The sequence below is a fragment of the Nicotiana tabacum genome, chromosome 11 (genome assembly GCF_000715075.1).
Source record: "Nicotiana tabacum cultivar K326 chromosome 11, ASM71507v2, whole genome shotgun sequence".
Taxonomy (NCBI): Eukaryota; Viridiplantae; Streptophyta; class Magnoliopsida; order Solanales; family Solanaceae; genus Nicotiana; species Nicotiana tabacum.
Window position 1 is genome coordinate 79,894,708 of NC_134090.1, and position 26,374 is coordinate 79,921,081.

The 26,374-nt window shown below is 37.2% G+C and overlaps 1 protein-coding gene, 1 long non-coding RNA gene and 1 pseudogene across 2 annotated transcripts; 2 read left to right on the forward strand and 1 right to left on the reverse strand.

Annotated features, from left to right (window-relative positions):
* LOC107827498 (uncharacterized) overlaps positions 1–16,202 on the forward strand; it is a 43,381-nt pseudogene extending 27,179 nt beyond the window's left edge.
* Positions 16,203–16,628: 426 nt separating this feature from the next.
* Positions 16,629–17,485, forward strand: LOC107827500 (uncharacterized). Its single transcript, XR_001657534.2, has 3 exons — positions 16,629–16,725; positions 16,878–16,940; positions 17,364–17,485. It is a non-coding gene; the product is annotated as an uncharacterized LOC107827500 (long non-coding RNA).
* Positions 17,486–21,654: 4,169 nt separating this feature from the next.
* LOC107827499 (GCN5-related N-acetyltransferase 8-like) lies at positions 21,655–22,999 on the reverse strand. Its single transcript, XM_016654646.2, has one exon. The coding sequence runs from the start codon at positions 22,464–22,466 to the stop codon at positions 21,759–21,761; it is 708 nt and encodes a 235-aa protein (XP_016510132.1). The 5' UTR covers positions 22,467–22,999; the 3' UTR covers positions 21,655–21,758.
* Between the last annotated feature and the right edge of the window lie 3,375 nt (positions 23,000–26,374).

Consider the following 26,374-nt stretch of genomic DNA (forward strand, 5'->3'; position numbering starts at 1 on the left):
TCTGAATTTATGGTGTACACGTGCGCGTGGCCCACCTTTCTGTTAAAGTCATACCAAATAAGACGAAGTTGGGACAAGTAACTAGGCCGGGTAGACTTTCGTGCTCCCGGTACGTTGCCCCCACTTCGGCTCAAACTGTCCGTTTGGGTAAGCCAGGTTTAGAACAATATGCCTCAGGTTTTTACCTAGAATAACTCAACTTCATGTCGGATCCCTAGTAAGAGCGTTTATTTGCATCATGTGCATTTGACTTAGGGGACTCAACACAGGGGTTGGGTCCGTCTAGGACAAGCAACCTGAAAATAATAGACCATCTTTCGGCATCCTATGTGCTACATGTTGTATTTAGTAAGGGCGAATGGGTCATTTGGTCATTTCCAGCATGGTGTTATTTTAATCAAAGCATGGGGAACATTTGTGGAATCCAAGAAGCCTTGGAATTCCCTATGTCCCCCACGCTGCATTTTTGGGAAAAACACATGGGGAACATTTGGGGAATCCAAGAAGTCTTGGAATTCCCTATGTCCCCCACGCTTCATTTTTGGGAAAAGCACATGGGGAACATTTGCGGAATCCGAGAAGTCTTGAAATTCTCTATGTCCCCCATGCCACATTTTTGAAAATATAATAAATATAAAAAATAAAATATATATGTATATATATAAAAAAAACATTGAAAATTCAAAAGAAAGATTGTGTATGTGTTGTCATCATTTTCCACAAATTAGAAAATAGTGGAAAAGAGGAGAAAATAATAGTGTAGAGATATAACTACTTATTGTTAGGAAAAAAAAACAAATGTCCAAGTAGTGTCGAAACTCTGCCGGAATTTTGAGAAAATAAAAAAAATATATATGTCTTATTAGTTTGTTTTATTAAAAGCAAAGGAAAAGTAGAAAAAATCATCATTGTTTTGTCTTGTTTTTCTAAATAAAAAAAAGTCTTGTTTTTAAAATAGGTTTATTTATTTGTTTATGAAAATGCCGAAATTAAAATAATCCAAAAATATTTTCCATTATTGACTTCTTTAGAAAGTCTTTCTAATTGTTTTAAAAAATAAAAATAATAATAATAATAATAATAATAAAAAAATCCGAAAATATTTTGATTCTTCTTTCAAAATTGAAAAGAAAATTCAAAATTCAAAAACATTTTAAGAAACATTTCTTTTATCAAAAGTAAAATTCCAAAAAATACTTTCTTCTTCTTCTTTAGAATAAAAAAAAAGCAAATGAAATTCAAAAAATATATCTTAGAAGTATTTCTTTCAAAAAGAAGATCAATCAAAAATCCAAAAAAAAAACACTTAAGTTATTCTTTTAAAGTAGTTCTTTCACAAATTCACAAAAAAAGGGAGTTAGTTCATCTACTTATTCCTGATTGCCCGAACTACGCGGGTTTGATTCTCACCGGATGTGAGATACGTAGGCAACCCTCATCGGGTCCAACCCCCTTTTTGCTAAAAAAGCCAAAAACGAATAAATAATAAAAAACATGTCATAAATAAGTCGGGTGATGTCCAACCCACTTTTGCTAAAATAGCTAAAAACAAATAAATAATAAAAAAAAATGTCAAGATTTTTAATTTTGTTATAAATAAGTCAGGTGATGCTGTTTTGTCATAAATAGCCGAATGTTCCCGAAAGGGACGCCGGAAGGCTGACTTTGCATAAACAGCCACCTTTGGGTCATTTTTTAAGACTTGGTCCAGTTGACCCCCACAGCCTAAAAATCTTCGTCCCCGAGACGTTGAAACGTCGTGTTTGCAATATTGACTTTTCTAATTTGAAAAACGATAAAAAAGAGTTATAAATAAGTCAGGTGATAATGTTTGGTCATAAATAGCCGAATGTTCCCGAAAGGGACGCCGGAAGGCTGACTTTGCATAAATAGCCACCTTCGGGTCATGTTTAGGATTTTTGGTCTAGTCGACCCACACAGCCTTATAAATCTTCGTCCCCGATGCGCTGAAGGACCGTGTTTGCAACACCACGTTTTTATTGTAGTTTGGAAAAAAAAGTCAGCGGTTAGGTGAATACCTTTGGGTTTTGTCAAAAATAAGCCAAGCCAGCTTCAGCCGTGTCTTAAACCGTTCTTGCCGAAATAGCCTTAGAGTATCTTTCAGTTGTCGAAAGGCTATTTTCGTAAAAGAACGGACAAGTTTGTAAAGTGTCATAAAATAATCCTCCTCGGCCTCAAAATTCATGTGAAATTTGGAAGGGGCCACATTTGCAAAAATAGCCATTTGGTTGCATTTGACAAACGGGGAAAGGAAGCTAGCGTTTGTTTTTGAGCTTGTAAATCTTTTGATTAGAATATGCGGGTTGTTTGATTTTCAAGTTTGTAGGTCATCTTTAAACCTTTGAAGCCCGTTTGTTTTAATATGAAAATAAAAAAAAATGTTGAGTATTGTTTATCTTTATTGGTCCGAACTACGCAAGGTCTGATTCATGCGGGGTCATGATACATAGGCAATCTCCATAAGATTCGACCACAACAAAAAAAAAAGGAAAAAAAAAAGAGAATGAAAAAAAAGAATGAAAAAAACGAAATGAAAAAAAAATGAAAAAATGAAAAGGAAAAAAAGAAGAATGAAAAAAAAAAAGAAAAAAAAAAGAAAAAGAAAAGATGTTGTCAATAATGAGGACCGACTGAGTCCATTCTAACCTGTTTGTTTTGCAAATAAGTTAAGGTGGTTGGTTTGTGGTAAGCCGGACAATGACACCCGGAATCCTTTACTTGCACCTCATGATGCACACTCTGCGGGGATCAGGCCTGATGACAGAAGCATTCGAGTCCTATTGGGAACTAGTTGAGTAAGGGTAATGATATTGAAGTTGGCAATGGTCATTGCAATACTAATGCAAAGCTCGGTGGCTACGATGCCAAGTTTGATAAAATGGGAGGACGCTCCGTTCCTTGGTTAACAAGAAAGAAGCAGTTGTGGGCTTATTTTGTTGTCATTTCTGTTGTCCGGATTATTAAGGTTGTAATTTGAATTTTGTTCTGTGTCAAACCTTCTTATCTTTCCATTTTGTCATAGCAGTTTGTTTAAATTTTGTCCAGTTTGTGTTAGGATTTTATTCTGGTTGTTTTGTTTGTTTTATTATTCAAACCATTTCGCTGGTAGTCTAATACAAAGCCGGTCTTTTGTTAGTTCCAGTCGTCTTTTGTTTAGTCCTTTTATCATTTCGTTCAATGCCGATTCTAGGGACATGACATGCGCACCCAGTTTGGGCCTAATCTTAAAAGTTAATCATAAAACCCCGGAAAGGCGATCAGACCATTTAAAGAAAATAAGGACGGTTTGAGATTATTCAGGGCTCGAGTCATGTGGAACTGCGGCAAGTTAAGCACAAAGAAAACCGTTAAAAGCAAGATTCACCAAGATGGCATGAGGGTTGTTCAAGATAATGAGAGTTAGAGTGTCGCCCAACGGTGCGTTAGAAGTGACAAATGAACAAACAAATGTTGAATATAATTGTCAAGTCCAGCACCATCAGAAGAGACTACAAATTTAAATCGTGTTGTTTGCACTTGGCATATTTTGAAGACTGGAATGACGAAGGCATTTTGTTCTGCTACCCAAACACTTTTATCCTTCGTTACCCCTTTTTATCCTTCGTTAACCCCTTTTGAGCCTTATTAATCTTCTTTCATACCCCTCGTTCGGAATCAGTAGCAATGAAGAAAAAAAAAGGAAAAGAAAAGAAAAGAAAATGATAACAAAGAAAAAAAAGAAAGTCAAATGAAAAAGAGGAATTGGGAACTACGTTTGACCTGATTCCTGAAAGAGGATACGTAGGCGCTTCACGGCTCGGTCATAGTTTTGAAAAATGAAAAAAAAAATCAATCTATTAAGATATCCCCAAGCAAGAAACTGGGGCAGAGGTTGCGCTCGTTGTAAATAAATCTGGTTCCGAAGGTTGTAATTAATAACCCAGTATCGATGCACTTTTGAGCCTTTAATACCCTTTCTTTCTAGCCCTATCCAAAACCCACATTACGGTCCAAAGAAAGACCTTCTGATCAGTCTTCAAAAGATGCCAAGCCAGACAAATGAGAGTCTTACCGGCGAACATAACATTCTGTTCCACAGCAGAAAGGACTCTAATCTCCAGTAGAGAGAGTCATACCGGCAACACTCCAAATCCACAGCTGGAAAGTGATACAAATGAGAGAGTCTTATCGGTGAAAACCTTCACAGGCACCATAAGGCGATGAAAGCTGAGAAAAAAAAACAAAAAATGAGAGAGACTTGATAGTGAAAACCCTTCGGGCGCTACAAGTCGAATAAGATTGAGAATCAGATGGGGAATTGCCAATTGAAGATCTTGAAAGATGATTGACGGTAGAGGGTAGGCCACATATGCATGTCATGACCATTAGAGTCGGTATCTACGTTTGATAGTTTTTTTATTTTATTTATAGTTTCTTTTGTTAAAAGGTCATCTTTTTCCTTTGTCTTGCTACTCTGTTCCCTTTTATCTTTTTCCTTTCATAGAGAAATCCCCAATAGAGTCTGTTTGGTCAGAACAAGTGTGAATTGACTTCAAAATATGCCATCAGCTTTTCAAGATGAGATCTGACTAGTACATCCAAATGGTATAGTCAGCAAGGAACAAGCGCGAGGCCAGTGTCAATAAAGATATCCCCAGCAAAAGGGAATTGACAAAAGGATTGACGAGCGTCAAGAGGGATATCCTTGCCAAAACCAAGGTTATAAACCTCAAAGACAAGGCCCGTGAACAAAGCAAGGAGAGCAGTGAGCATGATTTGGCGAAATCCATACTAGGCTAAAAGGTCGGGGAAATGCCAGTTTCCAAGCTATGCCACAAAAGAAGAGGGATATCCCCAGCAGGAAGGGATTATCCCCAGCACATAATATCATCCCCAACAAGTCGTGGAGCACAGCGCAATGAAGGAGAAAGGGAAAGCCATCCCAATAGGAGTATCACAAGCCAACCACCATGTTTTAAACTAACAAATTTTGTTTGATTTGAAGCAGGTAAAGGAAATGGCATTGATGCCAGAACTGCATGCCACAAGGGATATTATCAAACTGGGGCAGAAAAATTTTCCTTCCATTTAGAAAATTTTCTGGAAATCAGGTACCCCCAGCTGATAACATTTTACCCAACAGTGTTATCCCTAGCAAGTAAGTAAATAATTCCCACAGTATTATCCCTAGTAGGTTTGAGGAGTCCAACACAAGTTTGGTGAAAATCGGTATCCTCAGCGGTTCCTTTCAGGTTAAGGCAAAACAAGTCTCAAAGGAGTTAGTCTTCAAAGGAAGAAGCTAATAAAAAAAATAAAAAAAAATAAAAAATAAAATGGGGAAGGTAGAAAGGGAAATCCATCCCAATCCCCAGCAAGTATTCGGGGTAAGACATTTTCAAGTCTTAAGGATATGTTGGGTTCATCCACCCTCAAATAAGATATTTTGGGTTCATCCGCCCTCAAATAGGATATTTTGGGTTCATCCGCCCTCAAATAGGATATTTTGGGTTCATCCGCCCTCAAATAGGATATGTTGGGTTAATCCGCCCTCAAATAGGATATGTTGGGTTCATCCGCCCTCAAATAGGATACTTTGGGTTCATCCGCCCTCAAATAGGATATGTTGGGTTAATCCGCCCTCAAATAGGATATGTTGGGTTCATCCGCCCTCAAATAGGATACTTTGGGTTAATCCGCCCTCAAATAGGATATTTTGGGTTCATCCGCCCTCAAATAGGATATTTTGGGTTCATCCGCCCTCAAATAGGATATTTTGGGTTCATCCGCCCTCAAATAGGATATTTTGGGTTCATCCGCCCTCAAATAGGATATTTTGGGTTCATCCGCCCTCAAATAGGATATTTTGGGTTCATCCGCCCTCAAATAGGATATTTTGGGTTCATCCGCCCTCAAATAGGATATGTTGGGTTAATCCGCCCTCAAATAGGATATGTTGGGTTCATCCGCCCTCAAATAGGATACTTTGGGTTAATCCGCCCTCGAATAGGATATTTTGGGTTCATCCGCCCTCGAATAGGATATTTTGGGTTCATCCGCCCTCGAATAGGATATTTTGGGTTCATCCGCCCTCGAATAGGATATTTTGGGTTCATCCGCCCTCGAATAGGATATGTTGGGTTCATCCGCCCTCGAATAGGATATGTTGGGTTCATCCGCCCTCGAATAGGATATGTTGGGTTCGTCCGCCCTCGAATAGGATATTTTGGGTTCATCCGCCCTCGAACAGGATATTTTGGGTTCATCCGCCCTCGAACAGGATATTTTGGGTTCATCCGCCCTCGAACAGGATATTTTGGGTTCATCCGCCCTCGAACAGGATATTTTGGGTTCATCCGCCCTCGAACAGGATATTTTGGGTTCATCCGCCCTCGAACAGGATATTTTGGGTTCATCCGCCCTCGAACAGGATATTTTGGGTTCATCCGCCCTCGAACAGGATATTTTGGGTTCATCCGCCCTCGAACAGGATATTTTGGGTTCATCCGCCCTCGAACAGGATATTTTGGGTTCATCCGCCCTCGAACAGGATATTTTGGGTTCATCCGCCCTCGAACAGGATATTTTGGGTTCATCCGCCCTCGAACAGGATATTTTGGGTTCATCCGCCCTCGAACAGGATATTTTGGGTTCATCCGCCCTCGAACAGGATATTTTGGGTTCATCCGCCCTCGAACAGGATATTTTGGGTTCATCCGCCCTCGAACAGGATATTTTGGGTTCATCCGCCCTCGAACAGGATATTTTGGGTTCATCCGCCCTCGAACAGGATATTTTGGGTTCATCCGCCCTCGAACAGGATATTTTGGGTTCATCCGCCCTCGAACAGGATATTTTGGGTTCATCCGCCCTCGAACAGGAAATTTTGGGTTCATCCGCCCTCGAACAGGATATTTTGGGTTCATCCGCCCTCGAACAGGATATTTTGGGTTCATCCACCCTCGAACAGGATATTTTGGGTTCATCCGCCCTCGAACAGGATATTTTGGGTTCATCCGCCCTCGAATAGGATATGTTGGGTTCATCCGCCCTCGAATAGGATATTTTGGGTTTATCCGCCCTTGAATAGGATATTTTGGGTTCATCCGCCCTCGAATAGGATGTTATTTTCAAAATTATTGATGAAAACAGGCGCCCACCTGAATAACGAGAGGAATACATTTTGTCTTTTCATTTTTGATCCAGGCGCCCACCTGTATAACGAGAGGAATACGTTTCAGTCTTTAAATTTCATAACAGGCGCCCACCTGAATAACGAGAGGAATACTTTTATGTCTTAGTTTAGACAGGAGCCCACCTAAATAACGAGAGGAATACTTTTTGTCTGTGCATTTCATATTTTAGGCGCCCACCTGTATAACAAGGGAATACATTTTGTGTCTTTACCATTAGGCGCCCACCTGTATAAAAAGGATAACATTCCACGTCTTTACCCATAGGAGATGCATTTCCTCCTAAGTTTGTTTCAGTTTCACCCATAGGAGATGCATTTCCTCCTAAGTTTGTTTTAGTTTCACCCATAGGAGAGGCATTTCCTCCTAAGTTTAGTTTTACCCATAGAAGATGAATTTCCTCCTAAGTTTGTTTTTTACCCATAGGAGATGTATTTCCTCCTAAAGTTTATTTTTACCCATAGGAGATGCATTTCCTCTTAAATTCATTTTACCCAATAGGAGACGCACTTCCTAAGCTTATTTCACCCAATAGGAGACGCACTTCCTAAGTTCAGTTGTACCAATAGGAGACGCACTTCCTAAGTTAAGTTTCACCGATAGGAGACGCACTTCCTAAGTTAAGTTTTACCAATAGGAGACGCACTTCCTAGATCCATTGTACCAATAGGAGACGCACTTCCTAAGTTTATTTCATCAATAGGAGACGCACTTCCTAAGATAAGTTTCACCAGTAGGAGACGCACTTCCTAAGTTAAGTTTCACCAGTAGGAGACGCACTTCCTAAGTTAATTTCACCAGTAGGAGATGCACTTCCTAAGTTAATTTCACCAATAGGAGACGCACTTCCTAAGAATAATTTCACCAATAGGAGACGCACTTCCTAAGGAGACGCACTTCCTAAGATAAGATTCACCAAGAGGAGACGCACATCCTAAGATAAGATTCACCAAGAGGAGACGCACATCCTAAGTTAGTTTCACCAACAGGAGACGCACATCCTAAGTAAGTTTCACCAAGAGGAGACGCACATCCTAAGTTAGTTTCACCAACAGGAGACGCACATCCTAAGTAAGTTTCACCAAGAGGAGACGCACATCCTAAGTAAGTTTCACCAAGAGGAGACGCACATCCTAAGTAAGTTTCACCAAGAGGAGACGCACATCCTAAGTTAGTTTCACCAGTAGGAGACGCACATCCTAAGTTAGTTTCACCAACAGGAGACGCACATCCTAAGTTAGTTTCACCAACAGGAGACGCACATCCTAAGTAAGTTTCACCAACAGGAGACGCACTTCCTAAGAATAGTTTCACCAATAGGAGACGCACGTCCTAAGGAGACGCACTTCCTAAGAATAGTTTCACCAATAGGAGACGCACGTCCTAAGGAGACGCACTTCCTAAGACAAGTTTCACCAATAGGAGACGCACTTCCTAAGTTTAGTTTCACTAATAGGAGACGCACTTCCTAAGGAGACGCACATCCTAAGTAGTTTCACCAATAGGAGACGCACTTCCTAAGTTTATTTTCACCAATAGGAGACGCACTTCCTAAGAATATTTCACCCAATAGGAGACACACTTCCTAAGTTTATTGTACCCAATAGGAGACGCACTTCCTTAAAGTTTAGTTTTGCCCATAGGAGACGCACTTCCTAAGTTTACTTTTACCCCATAGGAGACGCACTTCCTAAATTAAGATTTCACCCATAGGAGACGCACTTTCTAAATTATTTTCATTCATAGGAGACGCACTTCCTAGTTCAAAATTATTAAGGTTTCACCCATAGGAGACGCACTTCCTAAGACTATTTTACCCCTAGGAGACGCACTTCCTAAGTTTAATTTCGTGCATAGGAAACACACTTCCTAAATTAAGTTTTCATTATTAGGAGACACACTTCCTAGTCTGGTTCGCTCAGGTTATACTTTTGCTTTAGGAGACGCACTTCCTAGTCTGGTTCATTTGAGATTTCATCCTTAGGAGATGCACTTCCTAGTTTGATTCATTTTAAGTTCGACCATAGGAGACACACTTCCTAGTCTAGTTTATTGAAGTTTACCCGTAGGAGACGCACTTCCTAATCAAGGTCTTTCAAGTTTTTAGGAGACGCACTTCCTAAATCGAGATTTTATTCATTGGAGACGCACTTCCTAGTTCTAGTCACTGAAGTTTTCACCCTTAGGAGACGCACTTCCTAGTTTAGCTCATTCCGATTCAACCATAGAAGACGCACTTTCTAGTTTGAGTCATTGAGGTTTTTATTTTAGCAGACACATTTGATAGCAAGAATTTTGGTTTTACTCATAGGAGATACACATCCTAGCCTAGTCTTTAGTTTACTCTCATCATTGCATCAGTAGTGTAAGTGAGTTACAATTTTGCTAACGACTCACAAATCTTCCCAGTACAAACTAGGTTAGGAAATTTTGTTAGTTTTGTTTGTTTTGATTGTCAGGGACCCGCCTGTAGAACGGAGTTTGGGGTATGTCAAAGATCGAAGAAGTCAGGAGTCCGCCTGTAGAACGGAGGAACAATTTTCAAGATCAAGCAGTGACCCACTGGAAAACAGAAGGTTACAACAGAAATCCCCAGCATTCAATCCAAGTTAGAAGCTCGCCTCAAGAATGCGAATCAATAGTCTGGGATAATCAATAGAAGCTGGTCACAAAAAACAAAAACAAGAAAAAAAGAGGAAAAAAGAAAAAGAAAAAGAACCCAAATTACGAAAGTGGAGAACAAATGTGGTCTGCTCAAGAACTAGCACCTACAACTAGCAAGTATCAAGGTTCAAATCCAAAGTCTGTATGAAGCACCATTCAAGACTCAAGACCAAGTTTCAGAAGACTTAAAGATAGGAATCCTTGTAACAAGTAGCTGATAGGCTTAGTTAGTCTTTTTCAGTTTTCATTTTTGTTGTAATGACAGGACCTCGGACCGGAACCTCAACGGAACGGCACCTCGATCGGCTCTTCACCTCGATACACTCTACCATCTATCTCTCATTTCCGAATTACACGTGGCCTGATTCCTGTAAAACCAAGGATATGTAGGCAGCTCAGATACCAGGGCTCGGTCACATTCCCTTCCTTTCCTTAGTGTAGTCCGTCCAAGTAATGGTCGGGTCAAAAACATGTCTAGTCGTTCTTTGTCGGAAAACTCTTCATGTTTCTAGTCAAAGAGGGGCAGCTGTAGACACCGGATTTTTGACCCTCCCCGAGAATTTTCACATTTTTAGCGTGAATATGTGAAATTGGGTCTAATATAGCCATTTTAACTATTTTTACTTTATTTCGTTGCAAAAAGAAAAATTACAAAAAATATATATATAAATTTTAGTTTATGTATTTCTCATAAACTTGAAAAAATACAAAAAATTGCACTTTATTTTTGTACTTTATATAATTTCGAAAATCGCCAAAAATATAATTCTATTAATGTTTTGTAGTCATTTTAATTTTTGAAAATATACAAAAAAATATTACTTTATATTTTATCTTTATATAAAAAACGAAAATTACAAAAAATAGTTTTATTAATACTTTGTAGCTATTTTAAATCTTGGAAAAATATTTAAAAAAAAAAGATATAGTTTTGTTTTAAATAACTAGTCTTATTTTAGTAGCTATTTTGCTTACATAGGATTAGTAAGCAACGTCGTGTTCTTATTCTCGGATCCGGGCAAAAGAATAATATTCGGGTTCAAACTACCCGGTTTTAAGCCTAATTTTCGGGCCTAGCCCATAATAAACCGAGTCCATGACACATGGGGAACCCCACCACGCGTGGGGAACACAAGCCTCGAACCCCACCACGCGTGGGGCTCATTTTTCTGGGCAAATGGGCACAAATACACGGACTGAAAGTTTTGAAAGGAGGACTTTTTGAAAAAATTGAAAACGGACAGATTTTGAAAGAAGAAGCATTGTTCATGCTTCTTCCTGAAGAAAGTAAAACAAAAACCCTACGCCCCTCCACGTCCAAAAATGACCACTCCCTCACGTCTTAGAACCCTACCCCGAAAAACCAGTCGAAACCCCGTCTCCTCCCAAACCACCACCCAAACCACCTCCGACCAGCTCCCCCCGACGCCTAAACCGCCGGACCCCCCTTCGAGCAGCAGCAACAGCTGCTGCTGCTGCTTCACATTCATCTTCTTCTTCCTTCCCTCAAGAAACCCTAGCAAAACCCTACACCAAGCAGAACTTTCCACCACCATAAACAACACCGTCGCAGCTGCTTCTGCTTCCTCCATCACCACCATCAACAAACCACCATTTTTACCCACCCAGCGACGCCCCAGCTGACCCAACTCCATCGTCGTCACTGTCCCGCATGCCTCATGTCCGAACGCCACCACAAACGACGCCCAGCTCCTCCGAACATTTACCATCGTCGTTACCACCTCCGAACTTCCCCACCTCCATGAAACCACCGTAGTTTCTCCTTCCTCAAGCCAAACGACCCACCACCACTGCTTCAGCTGTTCTGTCCAAAACACGACAACCAATCAGCCATGTTATCGCTGTTCTTTCACTGTCGTTGTGCAGTCCGTTGAGGTCGTCTTTGTTCGTCGAGGTCCGGCGCGTCGAGGTTGTTCGTTGAAGTCGATGTTGAGGTTTGGTCCATGGCTCTATGCGTTTCTGTTTATTCAGGTTAGTAAACCTCGATGTATTAGATAAAGAAACTTTACGTTAAATGTTCGAAGATGCAATATATAAATTGATATGATAATTTTCTGCTTATGTTTTCATCGTACGCATTTTTGCTCATTTTGTGTTATGTGATTCTTGTTTATTCGATGTCATTCAATTAAGTTGGACTAGTTGTTTTATGACACAAGTTTGACGTTAATTTGTTCGTCCTTTCCTTCGCTTAGTTCATTCGGAAAAAAAAATTATTATTAATATATGTTGTTACTACTCCCGAAACACTCATTCGCTAAAACTCTTTTTATTAAACTTCCAACAAGTTATGAGATTTTAGTTGTAAAGAAGCTGTAAGGTTTAGTATGGTTAAAGGCATAAAAACGGCATCCTTTAAAAATAAAATAAAAAAATAAATAAAAAATGAGACGAGCCTCGCCAAATAAAAGAGACAAATTGCGGGGCCCTCAAAAAATATATGTATTAAATACTTAGATTCCGGGACGGGCCGTTTAGCAAATTTCACGGCCCTACCAAAAAATAATAATAATGCGCTAGTTGCTTTAGGCGCGCCTTTAATAATGTTATCTCCCTAAACTCGGGTGCACATTTATGTGACCCAAATCCAAATCTCAATGAAATCGAAATGTGTCTCTAATCACGGGTACATTGACTGTGACGTGGTCTGAGATGCATTTCCATGACGTTGTAAATTCCTTTTATTAATAAAATGAGACGAGCCTCGACAAACAAAAAATGTAGAAGCTGCGGGGCCCTCTAAATGTATATATATTAAAACACTTAGAATTCGGGACAGGCCGTTTAGCGAATTTTACGGCCTTCCCCAAAATAACAATACGCTAGTTGCGTTAGGCACGTCTTTAATAATTTATCTTCCGTAATTCGGGTGCACATTATGTGACCCAAATCCAAATCTCAACTAAGTCGAGATATGTCAAACAACCACGGGTGCATTGATGTAACGTGGTTCGAGGTATGTTTCCACGACGTTGCAATTCTCGTAAAATAATAACAATAATTGATAAAGCGGTAAAAAGTTAAAATTTGCACATAAGTTCGCATTCGTATAAAATCAGATAATCAAGCCGAATATAATAGTTGAGCGACCGTGCTAGAACCACGGAACTCGGGAATGCCTAACACCTTCTCCCGGGTTAACAGAATTCCTTATCCGGATTTCTGGTACGCAGACTGTAATATGGAGTCATTCTTTTCCTCGATTCGGGATTCAAATTGGTGACTTGGAACACCCTAAATCTCCCAAGTGGCGACTCTGAAATAAATAAACCAATCCCGTTTCGATTGTCCTTTAATTGGAAAAAACTCCCCTGCACCCTCGCGGGTGCATAAAAAGGAGGTGTGACACATATCACCTTGTGAAGATGCTTGGAGAATTTTTAAATTCCCAATACACCATAGAGAACCACCTGTAGAAAGGCTATCATTTCACCTACCAAATAATCAGACGGTGATATTTTCAGATGATGATCCAATTGATGCAGTTGTCAATAGACCAACCGTTAAGGAATCTATGTTTTTAAGCTAGTTTGAAGCTAATAAGACATTTCGTGAAGCAAGAGAATTGACTTATGCAGAATTCCCTCTAAAGTTTGTGTGGAAACAAAACCTAAAAAGATGGGAAAAAAGAAGAATATCTGCATTTTCTATTGGCAGAATATTCTTTGTTCCACCTGGCTCTGGCGAGCAATATTACCTTAGATTGTTGTTGAATGTCATTAAAGGTCCAAAGAGCTATGAGGATTTAAAAAAGTCAACGGTTGTGATCATGAGACTTTTAGAGATGCATGTTATGCTCTGGGTTTATTAGATGATGACAAGGAATACGTGGATGCTATAATGGAAGCAAGTAATTGGGGAATGACATTATATCTTAGGCAATTATTTGCTATGCTACTTTTATCAAATTCAATGTCATGTCCAGAAAGTGTTTGGCAAGCAACATGGCATTTACTATCAGAAGATATCCTTCATGAAGAAAGAAGAATATTGGATCACCCAGGTACTTATTTAATGCTTACAATTTTGAGTTATGATATGATACTTATGAAGGATGGCCGATTTGCTTAACTTTATTAATTAATTTTCTTTTTAATTACTTCATTCATATTAATCTGATTGTTCATTTCTTTCTACTTTTTTATTTTCCAACTTCATTCAAAATTCACTCAACAACTTAATGTTCGTTAAACAATATTTTGTTGTGTTGTTTTTTTACTATAGTGTTGTGTTTAGCTCATAGGAATAATATTGGTACTAATTAATGTACTTTTCGGACATAAATACTAATAGAAAATTAATGCATGGTATTTAATGCCCTAAAGCTTCGGAAAAGCCTATAATCGCTCTTATGCATTCTCTACTTTAATTGAAAATATTGCAATTAATTTTTTTTGGATAGCAAAATTGATTTTTTTGATACATTACGAATAATAAAATGCATCTTCACATTATTAGTAATTTTTAAAAATAAAATGAACCACATGGTTTGGACTATATTATTACTTCAAATTCTATATACGTTAAATGTGCTTTAAATTAACGTAAACTACTATTTAACACTATGCTTTTCGTTAATTTTATTATTAATTTGATGTGGCTAAACTAAACTTTACAATTTCATTGTATTTAATTCTTTTATATTTTAATGTTATTTCAGAAGCTGACCTAACAGATGAAGAATTGAAAAATCGTTGTTTGCAAAAGCTTGAATTTTTTTTGAAAGGTTGTGGAAGAAGTTTTCAGGATTTTCCAACAATGCCAAGGCCTGTTTATAATATGGAAGAAGTTGACAACAGTAACAGATTAATACGGGATGAATTGCGTTATAATAAACACGTTTTGACAGAGGAGCATCAACAATTAGTAAAGAATTTGACAGATGAGCAAAAGTTAGTTTATGAAAAAATAATAAGTGATGTGAATGAAGAGAAAGGTGGATTTTTCTTTTTATATGGTTTTGGAGGAACAGGCAAGACTTTTATTTGGAGAACTCTATCTTCTGCCATAAGATCTAAAGGAGATATTGTGTTAACTGTTACATCTAGCGGGATTGCATCTTTGTTATTACCAGGTGGTCGAACAGCTCATTCAAGATTTGTGATTCCTCTAAATGTAACTGAAGATTCAACATGTAATATCAAGCAAGGTACTCCTTTAGCAAATTTAATTATTAAGGCAAAGTTGATTATTTGGGATGAGGCACCCATGATGCATAGATATTGTTTTGAAGCTCTTGATAAAACTTTAAGAGATATTCTTAGGTTTAAAGATGCATCCAATTTACACCGACCATTTGGAGGTAAAACAATTGTTCTTGGTGGTGACTTCAGACAAATATTACCTGTCATTCCAAAAGGTAGTAGACAAGATATTGTTAATGCTTCTCTCAATTCTTCTTATTTATGGCCACACTGTCAACTCTTAAAGTTAACAAAGAATATGAGATTGCAAGGTAATGAAATAGGGACACATCTAGATGAGTTGAGAGTTTTTTCAGATTGGGTTTTGGCAATTGGTGATGGTATAGTTGGTACTTCTGTTGAGGGCAATGAAAAAGTCCTAATACCAGATGATCTTTTGATAAAACAATCTGTTGATCCAACATCTGCAATTGTAGAAAGTACATATCCGGATTTCAACAGTCGTTGCAATAATATAGGATACCTCCAGCAAAGAGCCATCCTTACTCCAACTCTTGATATGGTGGAATCAATCAACGAATATATGATTTCTCTTAATCAAAGTTATGAGAAATCTTATTTGAGTTCCGATACAATCTGCAGCTCTGACAATACTTATTCAGCACTGGAACATGTACACACTCCTGAATTCTTAAATACAATTAAATGTTATGGAGTTCCAAATCATGCTCTTACTCTAAAGGTTGGTATTCCAGTAATGTTATTAAGAAATATTGATCAGTCAGCAGGATTATGTAATGGAACAAGGTTAATCATAACTAAACTTGGAAATCAAGTTATTGAAGCCAAGGTTTTAGCAGGACAGATGGTTGTAAAAAAAGTGTTTATTCCAAGAATGACATTGACTCCATCTGATGCTAGAATTCCCTTTAAATTCCAGCGAAGACAATTTCCAATCATTGTTTCTTTTGCCATGACAATCAACAAAAGTCAAGGACAGTCATTGTCTCACGTGGGTTTATTTTTGAAGAAACCAGTTTTTACACATGGACAACTATATGTTGCTCTTTCTCGGGTGACAAGCAGAAAGGGATTAAAAATTTTGGTTTGTGATGATGATGGGCAAATAACTAATGAAGCTACAAATGTTGTATTTAAAGAAGTTTTTCGAAATTTAGTCTGACACTCGAAAGATAATCAATGTCTTTTTTGAGGTTTAAGTACTACTTTTGTTGCTGAGATTCATTAACCAAGTGCGACAATAGTTGTTGATAAGATATCTGAAACATGTAATACGCTTTACTTTTTTGTTCTTTTTTTATATCTTTCTCTATTTCTCTATTCTATATATAAATTAACATTTCATAAAATGTTGCAAATACAGATCTGTCAGGATTTGCCATAACATGGATTAACGGGACTTCTTACATCGCATTTGTGAAGAAGCACAGAATGTCATGTACGAATTTTTTCTTTTTCCCTTTCATGTTCAGTTATGTTAATTACAACAGAATATATGCTGGATTTTACAATATTCTATTCACAATGACTAAGTAAATGCAATTTGTTTTCGTTTTCTTATTCTCTGCATTTTTTAGTTTTGTAATGTCGATTTCAAAGAGGGGATTGTCACTGGAGATTAAATTTGGCCACTGCTTCAAATTTGGCATTAGTACTGGAGATGAAGTTCAATGTCAGCTTTCAAGGTGATTGGATATCTACCTTCTGTGTGTACTTATGATATCATATCCTCATTATAAGATAGCTAGATGTTTTCCCTCTTATGTTTCTAAAACATAATTAACATTTTAATTTTAATTCGCGTCGTCTTTTCCATTCACAAACCTTATTTTGCCAGGTGGAGTGATGTCGTTTAATGATGGTGGTCCTTCATTTAAATCCCAAGCCCAGATTCTCAAAGGTCCATTTCTCCATTTTCTATATTTAATTTCTGAATATTACATTATGCGGCATTAAATTGAGTGAAGAACATGTGTAATTCTCTGTGTCGCTACTTCGCGATTCAATACATGTGCTTTTATGTCATTTTTAATTGTTAAAAGTAGTATATTGAAGATTAGCTGCAACAAAATGCTATAAAAATGTAGACGATAACTTGCTCTGGCATCCCATAGAGAATGAGGATGGGGAATTATGCATTTGCATAAGTAATTACCTGTGTATCAAATAGTATTGTTATTTTTATATCAACGAAAGTAGTTACCTATGTCATTATGTATTTACTTTTGCTATTTTTATTTTTGAGCTGGAAGAAGCAGCATTTTGGACTTTTTTGCAGATGTTTTGGGGCTGAATTTAGGTGTGCTTTCATGGATATTTGCAGGTCGTTTTACTGCTGCGTTTTCGAAGAATTTAAGCTGCGTTCTTGGCTGATTTTCAGAAGTTACGGGGGTACGGGGGCTATTTTGAGTGATGTTTTGGGGTGAGTTTTGCCGCAGATCTTATGGCCATTTTTCGCTAAGTTTTGACTGCTCTTGGTCCAGATTTCTGGACTGTTTTTGAGCGATTTCGGCAGTAAGTTTCAGCTGGAATTTTTTGACTATTTTTGGGTGAGAAAGTTGCAGCGTTTTGGACTGTTTGCTGCTGATTTTCACAGCTTTTTGGAGTATTTTGGGGCTGTTCTAAGGTGGAGTTTGCAGCTGGTTTGTGTGGGTTTAAGGTGGAAGAAGAAGGTTGTGAAAATGAACGATTTTTGTGCTCCTCAAACAGTTGTTGTTGCTGCATTTTTACTGCTACAGATTGGTGTTTTGGGTTATGTTTTGCTGAGGTTTTTGGCTGTATGTTTAATGGAGATTTCATGATTTTTTCTCACAATATCTCGAGGGATGATTCTTCTGTATAGTATATGCATCTTTCGAGTTCAAAGAGTAAGCTTACGTGCAATAAGGTTTATATGTTGGGTTGCCTTTGCACTGTGTATGCTGAAGTATTTATCAGAAGTACAATCGAGTTTAGTTTGTTTCACCTATACTTATTACTTACTGTGTTGTAACATCTTCCTCGCATTATCCCTTGCTTAATTTACATCATTGTCTCTCTTTTTTTCTTTGTATATAGAGTCTATATTCAAGGACAAGTGCTGATTCACATTACGTTTTGGTTAGTGATGTCATTCAATTTATCTATGCAGATTACATCTTCATTTAGAGCAATGGGTCCTTTAATTAATTTCATCCATACTTTTGACCATCCTTGCGAACAGTTCCATCTTTTTTGGTAGAGTTCATCACACCAATTGCGAAGGTGAATTTTTTTACCTTTTCTTAAATAGTCAAAGTACCTCAGTCATGTTCAGAAGTAGTAAACACATTAGTCTACAAATTGCTATTTTGGAGGATACTCATTAAAGTGGGAAGATACTGTTATTTTTTAACATGTCTGAGTATGAGTCATGAAGATAGAGTTTAGGTGCCAATTGTACAACAGTTATTGAGGAGTAGGAATGAAATGCTTTTATTATAAAATGCAACGTCAATATATGAAAAGAAAGGAAACTGACTGAATCCATTCTCGGCGAGGAAATTGAAAGTGTGATTTAATTTGTCTTTTGGTTTTTATTTTTTATTTTTTTAATACGGTCAATAAATTTAGTCTGCAATATATATCCGTTTCTAATATTTCTTCCGCATTACTCAAATGTCTAAGATGTTTTCATATACTCATATTTTGAGTGATAATCGATCTACTCATTTTTTTTTTGTCTTTTACTGTTGTGATACAACAAGATTCTTTCTCAATATGCTAACTCCTAAGTTCTACTACTTCATTATTTGATTCTGTTCTTTTTTACTTTGATAGGAAATGTATGATCAAAGTCACTAATACATTGCTTATGACTTCTCCAATTAATGTTCGAATTGTTAATTTGTTCTCACGGCTGGGAAAATTTGTTATTTGGTTATCTGATCGAAATGAGGAGCAAGGGAGAAAAGATTATTCATCATGTAGAGCTCTGCAGTTTGGTGGTAGAGTAATTACCTGTTATCAAATATTGTTATTTTCATATCAACAAAAGTAATTACCTGTGTCATTATCTCTTTAGTATTGACATTTTTATTTTTGCGTTAAACTATTGATTAGAGGTGCAATATTTTTGTTGATTATTACTTGGTTACTTAAGAGAATTGTAGTGTCCTATTATGGACTTGAGTATTTCTCGAGGGATGATTTTTTCAGGCTATTGTTTAGCCATTATATTTGCTATTGCACATGTTCTATTTGTTGTGTGTGGCCTACTTTGAAGGATGGGAATTTATCAAGATTAAAGCCACTATGTGGTTTCTGTTGGAGCTACTTAAAATAATATTTTGTGCAAGTTGGTGCACCCATATTAACCTTCGTTCGAGACAGGAGCTGAAATAAGATTTTAACCAAATGTGATGTCCTTTGTGTTTCTACTTGAGTCAAAAGTTTATGCATTTTCATGTGGACTAATCCTTTTAAAGCCAAATATTGACGTATCATTTCTCAGGTATGTTAAAATAGCTTTTGAGGATTGATGGTCCCTAACAACAAATTCATAGACATAACCCGATAGAATTCACCTATTTTTCTTTTCATTTAATTTTTTTATTGCAGTCATTAAATATAGTCTGTAATATGTATCTCTTTTTAATATTTCTCTATGCTCTTTTTTGTTTAAAATGATCCGCGCATCGCGCGGGTAAGTATACTAGTTTTGTAGAAAAACGCAGACACGACAACCAAGTCATACGAATTACAAGAGGAAGATTATTCCGTGTTTTTAGATATTTGTAAAATTGTGTGCGCTTTATTTGTGAGAATGAAAAAAAAATAGACAGGAATGAAATACAAAGCGTTGCAGGAGTTATCAGAGTGTAGGGATGGCTCGACATAATATGTGCCTAATAGCCCGTTTGGTCAAGCTGTAAAAATCAGCTTATTTTGAGAAGTGCTTTTTTTTCAAAAGTGCTTTTCTCAAAAGTATTTTTGGTGAGAAGCAGTTTGTGTTTGACTAATTAGTTTGAAAAGCACTTCTGAGCAGCGATTAGTGTTTGACCAAGCTTTAAAAAACTACTTCTAAATATATTTTTCTCAAAAGTGCTTCTCAAAAAAGTGCTTTTGGAGAGAAACTACTTTTTTCTGCTTCTCCAAAACTGCTTTTGCTTCTCCTCAGAAGCACTTTTTTTACTTTCAAAAGCTTGGCCAAACACCTCAATTTTTGGCCAAAAGTGTTTTTGGCAAAAAAAAAAACACTTTTGGCCAAAAAGAAGCTTGGCCAAACATACTATAAGGCGAAAATAAAAGTGAGGCTTTACATTTTTTTATAATTTTTTTACTCTTATAATTATCGAAATCTAGAGAAATTATAATTAATTTTAATTATTGTCAATGTCTAACCAATTTGTTTAATCTCTCTTATGTTATCATGTTGAACTTTATTGATTTAGTTTTGAATTTTTTTTCAACCGAGGCAACTGATATAGAAATTATTACCGATAATTGAATTAACACATTTTTTACCTGATTGAGTTTGCCAATTAGAGTATTCTACTACTTATAAAGTTTCTCTTAGCACTTTTAATTCTAAATATAAGTTGAGACAAATAATACGATAGTAACTACTATGTTTCAAGAATCATTCAATGTTAAGGATGAATATTAATAGTTATTTATCAAAGTAACTTAAAAATTTTCTACAAAGAACTCAAAGAATTGAGAAAAATTGTTCTAAACTAACATCGTAAGAAAATCGATTTAAAATTGGGATAAACTAAAGACAAAAAATAACTAATAACTACAATGTAAAACTTTTAGCTATAACTATTTTAACCAAATAAGTTAAAATTTCAAAAAATTAAATATGAAATTCACTATTAGAAAAATGAGGCCTCACTAATTTGGGGGCCTAAGGCCATTGCCTTAGTGGCTTAGGACTTGGAGCCGGCTCTGCTGTTTATTTTGATAACATGTTGAATTGCGCTAATATATCATCTAAAACAATATAAAAAAAATAATTAGTCCTTTGAACAATGGGTTTATTTGGGCCAATGAGAGAGGGAGGTAAGAAGCTTTTGCAACATTCTACAGGTTTTACAAAGAATCAGAGAAAAGTAAGTCTGTCTAGCTTCTACAAGAAGCTTCCCATATTCTCTGGAAAATCAAAATCAAAAGGCCAGAAACTGACTCAGTCAGGGAGAGGTTTATGCCATAAGTCCTTTGAGCGATTGGTAAGTAGGGTGCAAATGGGTCAAAAACGGATAAATTATTCCATCCCAACCCGTATTTTAGGTGGATAAAAAATAAGTTATCCGGCCATGACTTCTAATTTCTAGTATCCCAAAGAACCCCAAATTTAAGACTTTACAAATATAAAAATTAAACACACTAGTTATCTATTTAGTTAACTATTTTTTAAATGGATAATATGATTCTTATCCATATTCGATCCATTTTTAAAAAGTTTATTATCCACACATTTTTATGGATAATGAGATAACTGATTTTTTTTAACCATTTTTTTGGCTAACCACAAATTTCCATATTGCTGCAAACACAGAATCACAATACATACAATAAATACACTGCAGCTGAAAGCAATTAGGAGAAGGAAATTAAAGGAAATTGAACAACAAAAAACCAAATCCCAAAAGTAGGTGAAATATCTTAATTAGATTGCTACTTAAAATCATTGTTAAAAAAGTGGAATTCCATACCACCATTAAATCTCCACACATAACAGTGGAAAATTAAAGATTCAAATGTTGACATTGGCAAAAGCTTCAAGGGCCCCACCAGTCAACCTACAAACCCTCCATTCCTGCAAAATTTGAGCCCCCATTTCCTCATAAAACTTGATCGCATTCACGTTCCAGTCCAGAACCACCCACTCCACTCTCCCATACCCCATCTTAGCCGCCTGAGCCGCCACAGCAGACAATAACAACCTCCCAAAACCCTTTCTCCTGTAACACTCCCTCACAAATATATCCTCTATATAGAACCCAGGTTTCGCTAAAAATGACGAATAATTCGGGAAAAACAACACAAAACCAGCAACCACTTCATCATTTCCGCCTGATTTAAACATCTCAGCTTCCGGGTCGGATATCGGGAGATCCAGATTTATAGTCTTATGTATGGGGCTGAAATTGGTGCAGTTTTGGTTGTCGATAGGAAGGAAAGGGTTTTGGGAAACTTCGAGGAGGAAGATGGTGAAGGTAGTGAAGGGAGGCGGGGAGTTCTCAGGGAAGAGAGTGGCGGAGAGAGAAGATTCTGTCGCGGAGAAGAGGTGGGTGAGCCGCTCGAAGACGGCCATCTGGTGGATGAATTTGTGGATATGGGGAACGTCGGCGTTGGTGGCGAGGCGGATTCGGGAGAAGACCTGGTGGCCAGTAGGAACTAAGTCCTCACGGATGACAGCGGGAGCGGGTGTCGGCGACGGCGGAGGTGCAGCGGCGGCCATTTTCTAGGGGAAGTTGAAAAGAGAGAAAATTTTGTTCCGGTGAATTTGGGGGTTAATGGTTAGTGTGAATGTTGTTGTGGGATATATAGGGCGGTAAAATACCTAGAAATTGAAGGGAGAGAGAGGTAAAATAGAAAGAAAAAAAAAGCTTATGGATGTTCATTTAGTACTTCGTTGTAAATAATCTTCCTGAATAAGCTTATTCATATGAGATTCCACCGTAAATATGTTTATCTATTTAGTACTCTATTGGAAATAAGCTTCCTGAAGAAGCTTATCACTTCGGTACCCAGTTATGAATAAACATTACCCTAGGTAGAAGATTATCCATACCGGGTATAATAAGCTTATCCATTCAATACTCCGTTATGGATAAACATTGCTTTCAGTAGAAGATTATCCATATCTGGTATAGTAGCAGGTTACACAGCAGCTTGCAGTAGCAGCTTACACAGCAGCTTCCTTCTTCTATAAATAGAAGAGATTTCAGTTCATTATGTACATCAGTTTGAATTCGAATAATATATCAGTTTCTCTCTATACTTGTCTTTACTTTACAGCCTTTATTTTATAACACGTTAGCAGCACGAGACTCTGACATCTCGAGCAAATACTTTGAAAGTATTAGAGGTAAGAACTTTCTTTTCCTAAATAATGTCAAATATTTCTAAACTTGAATTTGTAGCCCTGGATATATCAGGCAAAAGCTACATGTCTTGGGTGCTTGATGCTGAAATTCATCTTGATGCGATGGGTCTGGCAGACACCATCAAGGATAAAAATCATGCATCAAACCAAGTCCGTGCCAAAGTAATGATATTCCTACGCCATCACCTTGATGAGGGCCTGAAAATGGAATATCTCACTATCAAAGATCCAGTCATACTGTGGAATAATTTGAAAGATAGATATGACCACCTGAAGATGGTCGTTCTTCCACAGGCACGTTATGATTGGACTCATCTAAGGCTACAAGATTTTAAATCTATCAGTGAGTATAATTCTGCTATGTTCAAAATTATTTCCCAATTGAAATTATGTGGTGATAATATTACTGATCATGATATGTTGGAGAAAACTTTCAGCACTTTTCATGCCTCGAATATTCTCCTGTAGCAGCAATATCGAGAGATGAGATTTAAAAAGTATTCTGAACTTATCTCACATCTTCTTATAGCAGAGCAACATAATGGACTATTAATGAAAAATCATGAAAGCCGACCTATTGGTTCTTGTCCATTCCCTGAAGTGAATGAGACGAACTTCCACCAAGCTAAACGTGGAAGAGGTCGTGGCCCCAGTCGTGGTCATGGCCGTGGTCGGGGAAGAAACCTCAATCATGGTAATAATAATGCACCAAAGAAGCCTCATCACCACCAGCAGTGAAAAAGGAAGGAACAAAAGCATGAAGCGGTGCAAGCGCCAAATGCAGAAAATGCATGCTATAGATGTGGAGGAAAATGGCACTGGTCACGTACCTGTCGTACGCCAAAACACCTGGTTGAGCTTTATCAAGCCTCCCTGAAGAAGACAGAGAAAAATGCTGAAGCAAATTTTATTTCTAAAGATAATTTAGACTTCATGCATTTGGATGTAGCTGATTACTTTGCACTCCCAGAAGGAGAAACAAGTCATGTAATCGGTAGTGAATCTGTAGAAATGTAAATATTTTAATTTTTGTTGTTTGTAATAGATAGTATGGTTATGTAATTGTTGTACATAAATAAAAGTTATGCTTTGATAATGATGTTTACTATAATATATTTTATTTATGTTATTTTGAAGAATATGGATAACCCTCAAATTATGTTTGGATCACAGACAAATGATGAAGATATTTGTGTTATTGATAGTGGAACAACTCATGTCATATTCAACGATCAGAAATACTTTTCTTATTTGCATAAGGAAAAAGCAAATGTTTCAACAATTTCTAGTAATATAAGTTTGATTGAAGGCTCCGGAAGAGCCATAATATTTCTGTCTATGGAACAAAACTTATTATAGACAATGCATTGTTCTCCTCCAAGTCCCGAAGAAACTTGTTGAGTTTTATAGATATCCGCCGAAATGGGTATCATGTTGAGACGATAGATGAAATGAACAGGAAATATCTTTGTATTACAAAGAATATTTCTGGCCAGAAATGCATTGTAGAAAAGTTACCAACTTTATCTTCTGACTTATACTATTCAAAAATTAGTACAATTGAAGCACACTCAATCGTAAACCAGAAGTTTACGGATTCAAATACTTTTGTGCTTTGGCATGACCGTTTGGGTCATCCCGGATCAATAATGATGAGACGAATTACTGAAAATTCGAGTGGGCATCCATTAAAGAACTTGAAGATTCTTACAAATGACAAATTTTCTTGTGATGCTTGTTATCAAGGAAAAATGATCACTAGACCATCACCAATGAAGGTTGGTATTGAATCCCCTGCCTTTTTAGAGCGTATACATGGGGATATATGTGGACCTATTCACCCACCAAGTGGGTTGTTTAGATATTTTATGGTCCTAATAGATGCATCTTCAAGATGGTCTCATGTGTGCCTACTATCATCTCGCAACCTGGCGTTTGCAAAGCTATTAGCCCAAATAATTCGATTAAGGGCACAATTCCCAGATTATCCTATAAAGGCTATTCGCCTTGATAATGCTGGAGAATTCTCATCTCAAGCTTTTGATGATTATTGTCTATCCGTTGGGATAAAAGTTGAACATCCTGTAGCTTATGTTCATACTCAAAATGGCCTTGCAGAGTCATTTATTAAACGCCTGCAATTGATAGCAAGACCACTACTTATGAAAACAAAATTGCCCACTACTGCTTGGGGCCATGCTATCTTGCATGCAGCATCACTTATCCGTCTCAGACCGACACATTATAATAAATATTCTCCGTCACAATTAGTTTTTGGTCATGAACCAAATATTGCCCATCTACGAATTTTCGGATGTGCTGTATATGTGCCAGTAGCACCACCAAAATGTAGTAAGATGGGACCACAAAGAAGGATAGGAATATATGTTGGGTTTGAATCACCCTCTATTATTCGCTATCTTGAACCACTAACAGGAGATTTATTTACTACTCGATTTGCAGATTGTCGGTTTGATGAAACAAATTTTCCACAATTAGGGGGAGAGAAAAAGGAAATCAAAAGAGAAATTATGTGAAAAATTTCATCATTATCTCACTTTGATCCCCGTACCCCTATATGTAATCAGGAGGTCTAGAAGATCATCCATTTACAGAATATAGCAAATCAAATGCCAGACGCATTTACTGATTTGAAAAGGATAACTAAGTCACATATCTCAGCAGAGAATGTGCCTATCCGAATTGATGTCCCAGTAGGACCATCTACTAGCATGAGAGATAGTGAACCTAAAGCACGCCTAAAGCATGGTAGGCCTTTGGGTTCTAAGGATCGAAATCCTCGAAAAAGAAAATCGACAAATGATCAAAACGATACTAAGAAGGGATCTCCTGAAGAGACCCAAAATCTGATTAGTTCTGAGATTCCTAAAGAAATTAATGAACCCGAAACTCATGTGAGTGAGGAACTTTTAATAAGTTCGATCGGTGATGGGATTAATTTAAATCGATCTGAAATAGTGGTGGATAATATTTTTGCATATAATGTTGCACTTAATATTATGCAAGATAGTGAGGATCTTGAACCTCGATCTGTCGAAGAATGTCGACAAAGATCTGATTGGACCAGTCTTTGGACCAGTAGTCCAAACACCTGCTGGTATAAAACCAGTTGGTCATAAATGGGTTTTTGTGCGAAAAAAGAATGATAAAAATGAGGTTGAAAGATACAAAGCTCGACTTGTTGCACAAGGATTCTCACAACGACCTGGAATCGATTTTGATGAAACATATTCACCTGT

Bases quoted from the DNA above. Each gene is read 5' to 3' on its own strand.
- LOC107827499 (XM_016654646.2), bottom strand. From the start codon at position 22,466: ATGGCCGCCGCTGCACCTCCGCCGTCGCCGACACCCGCTCCCGCTGTC.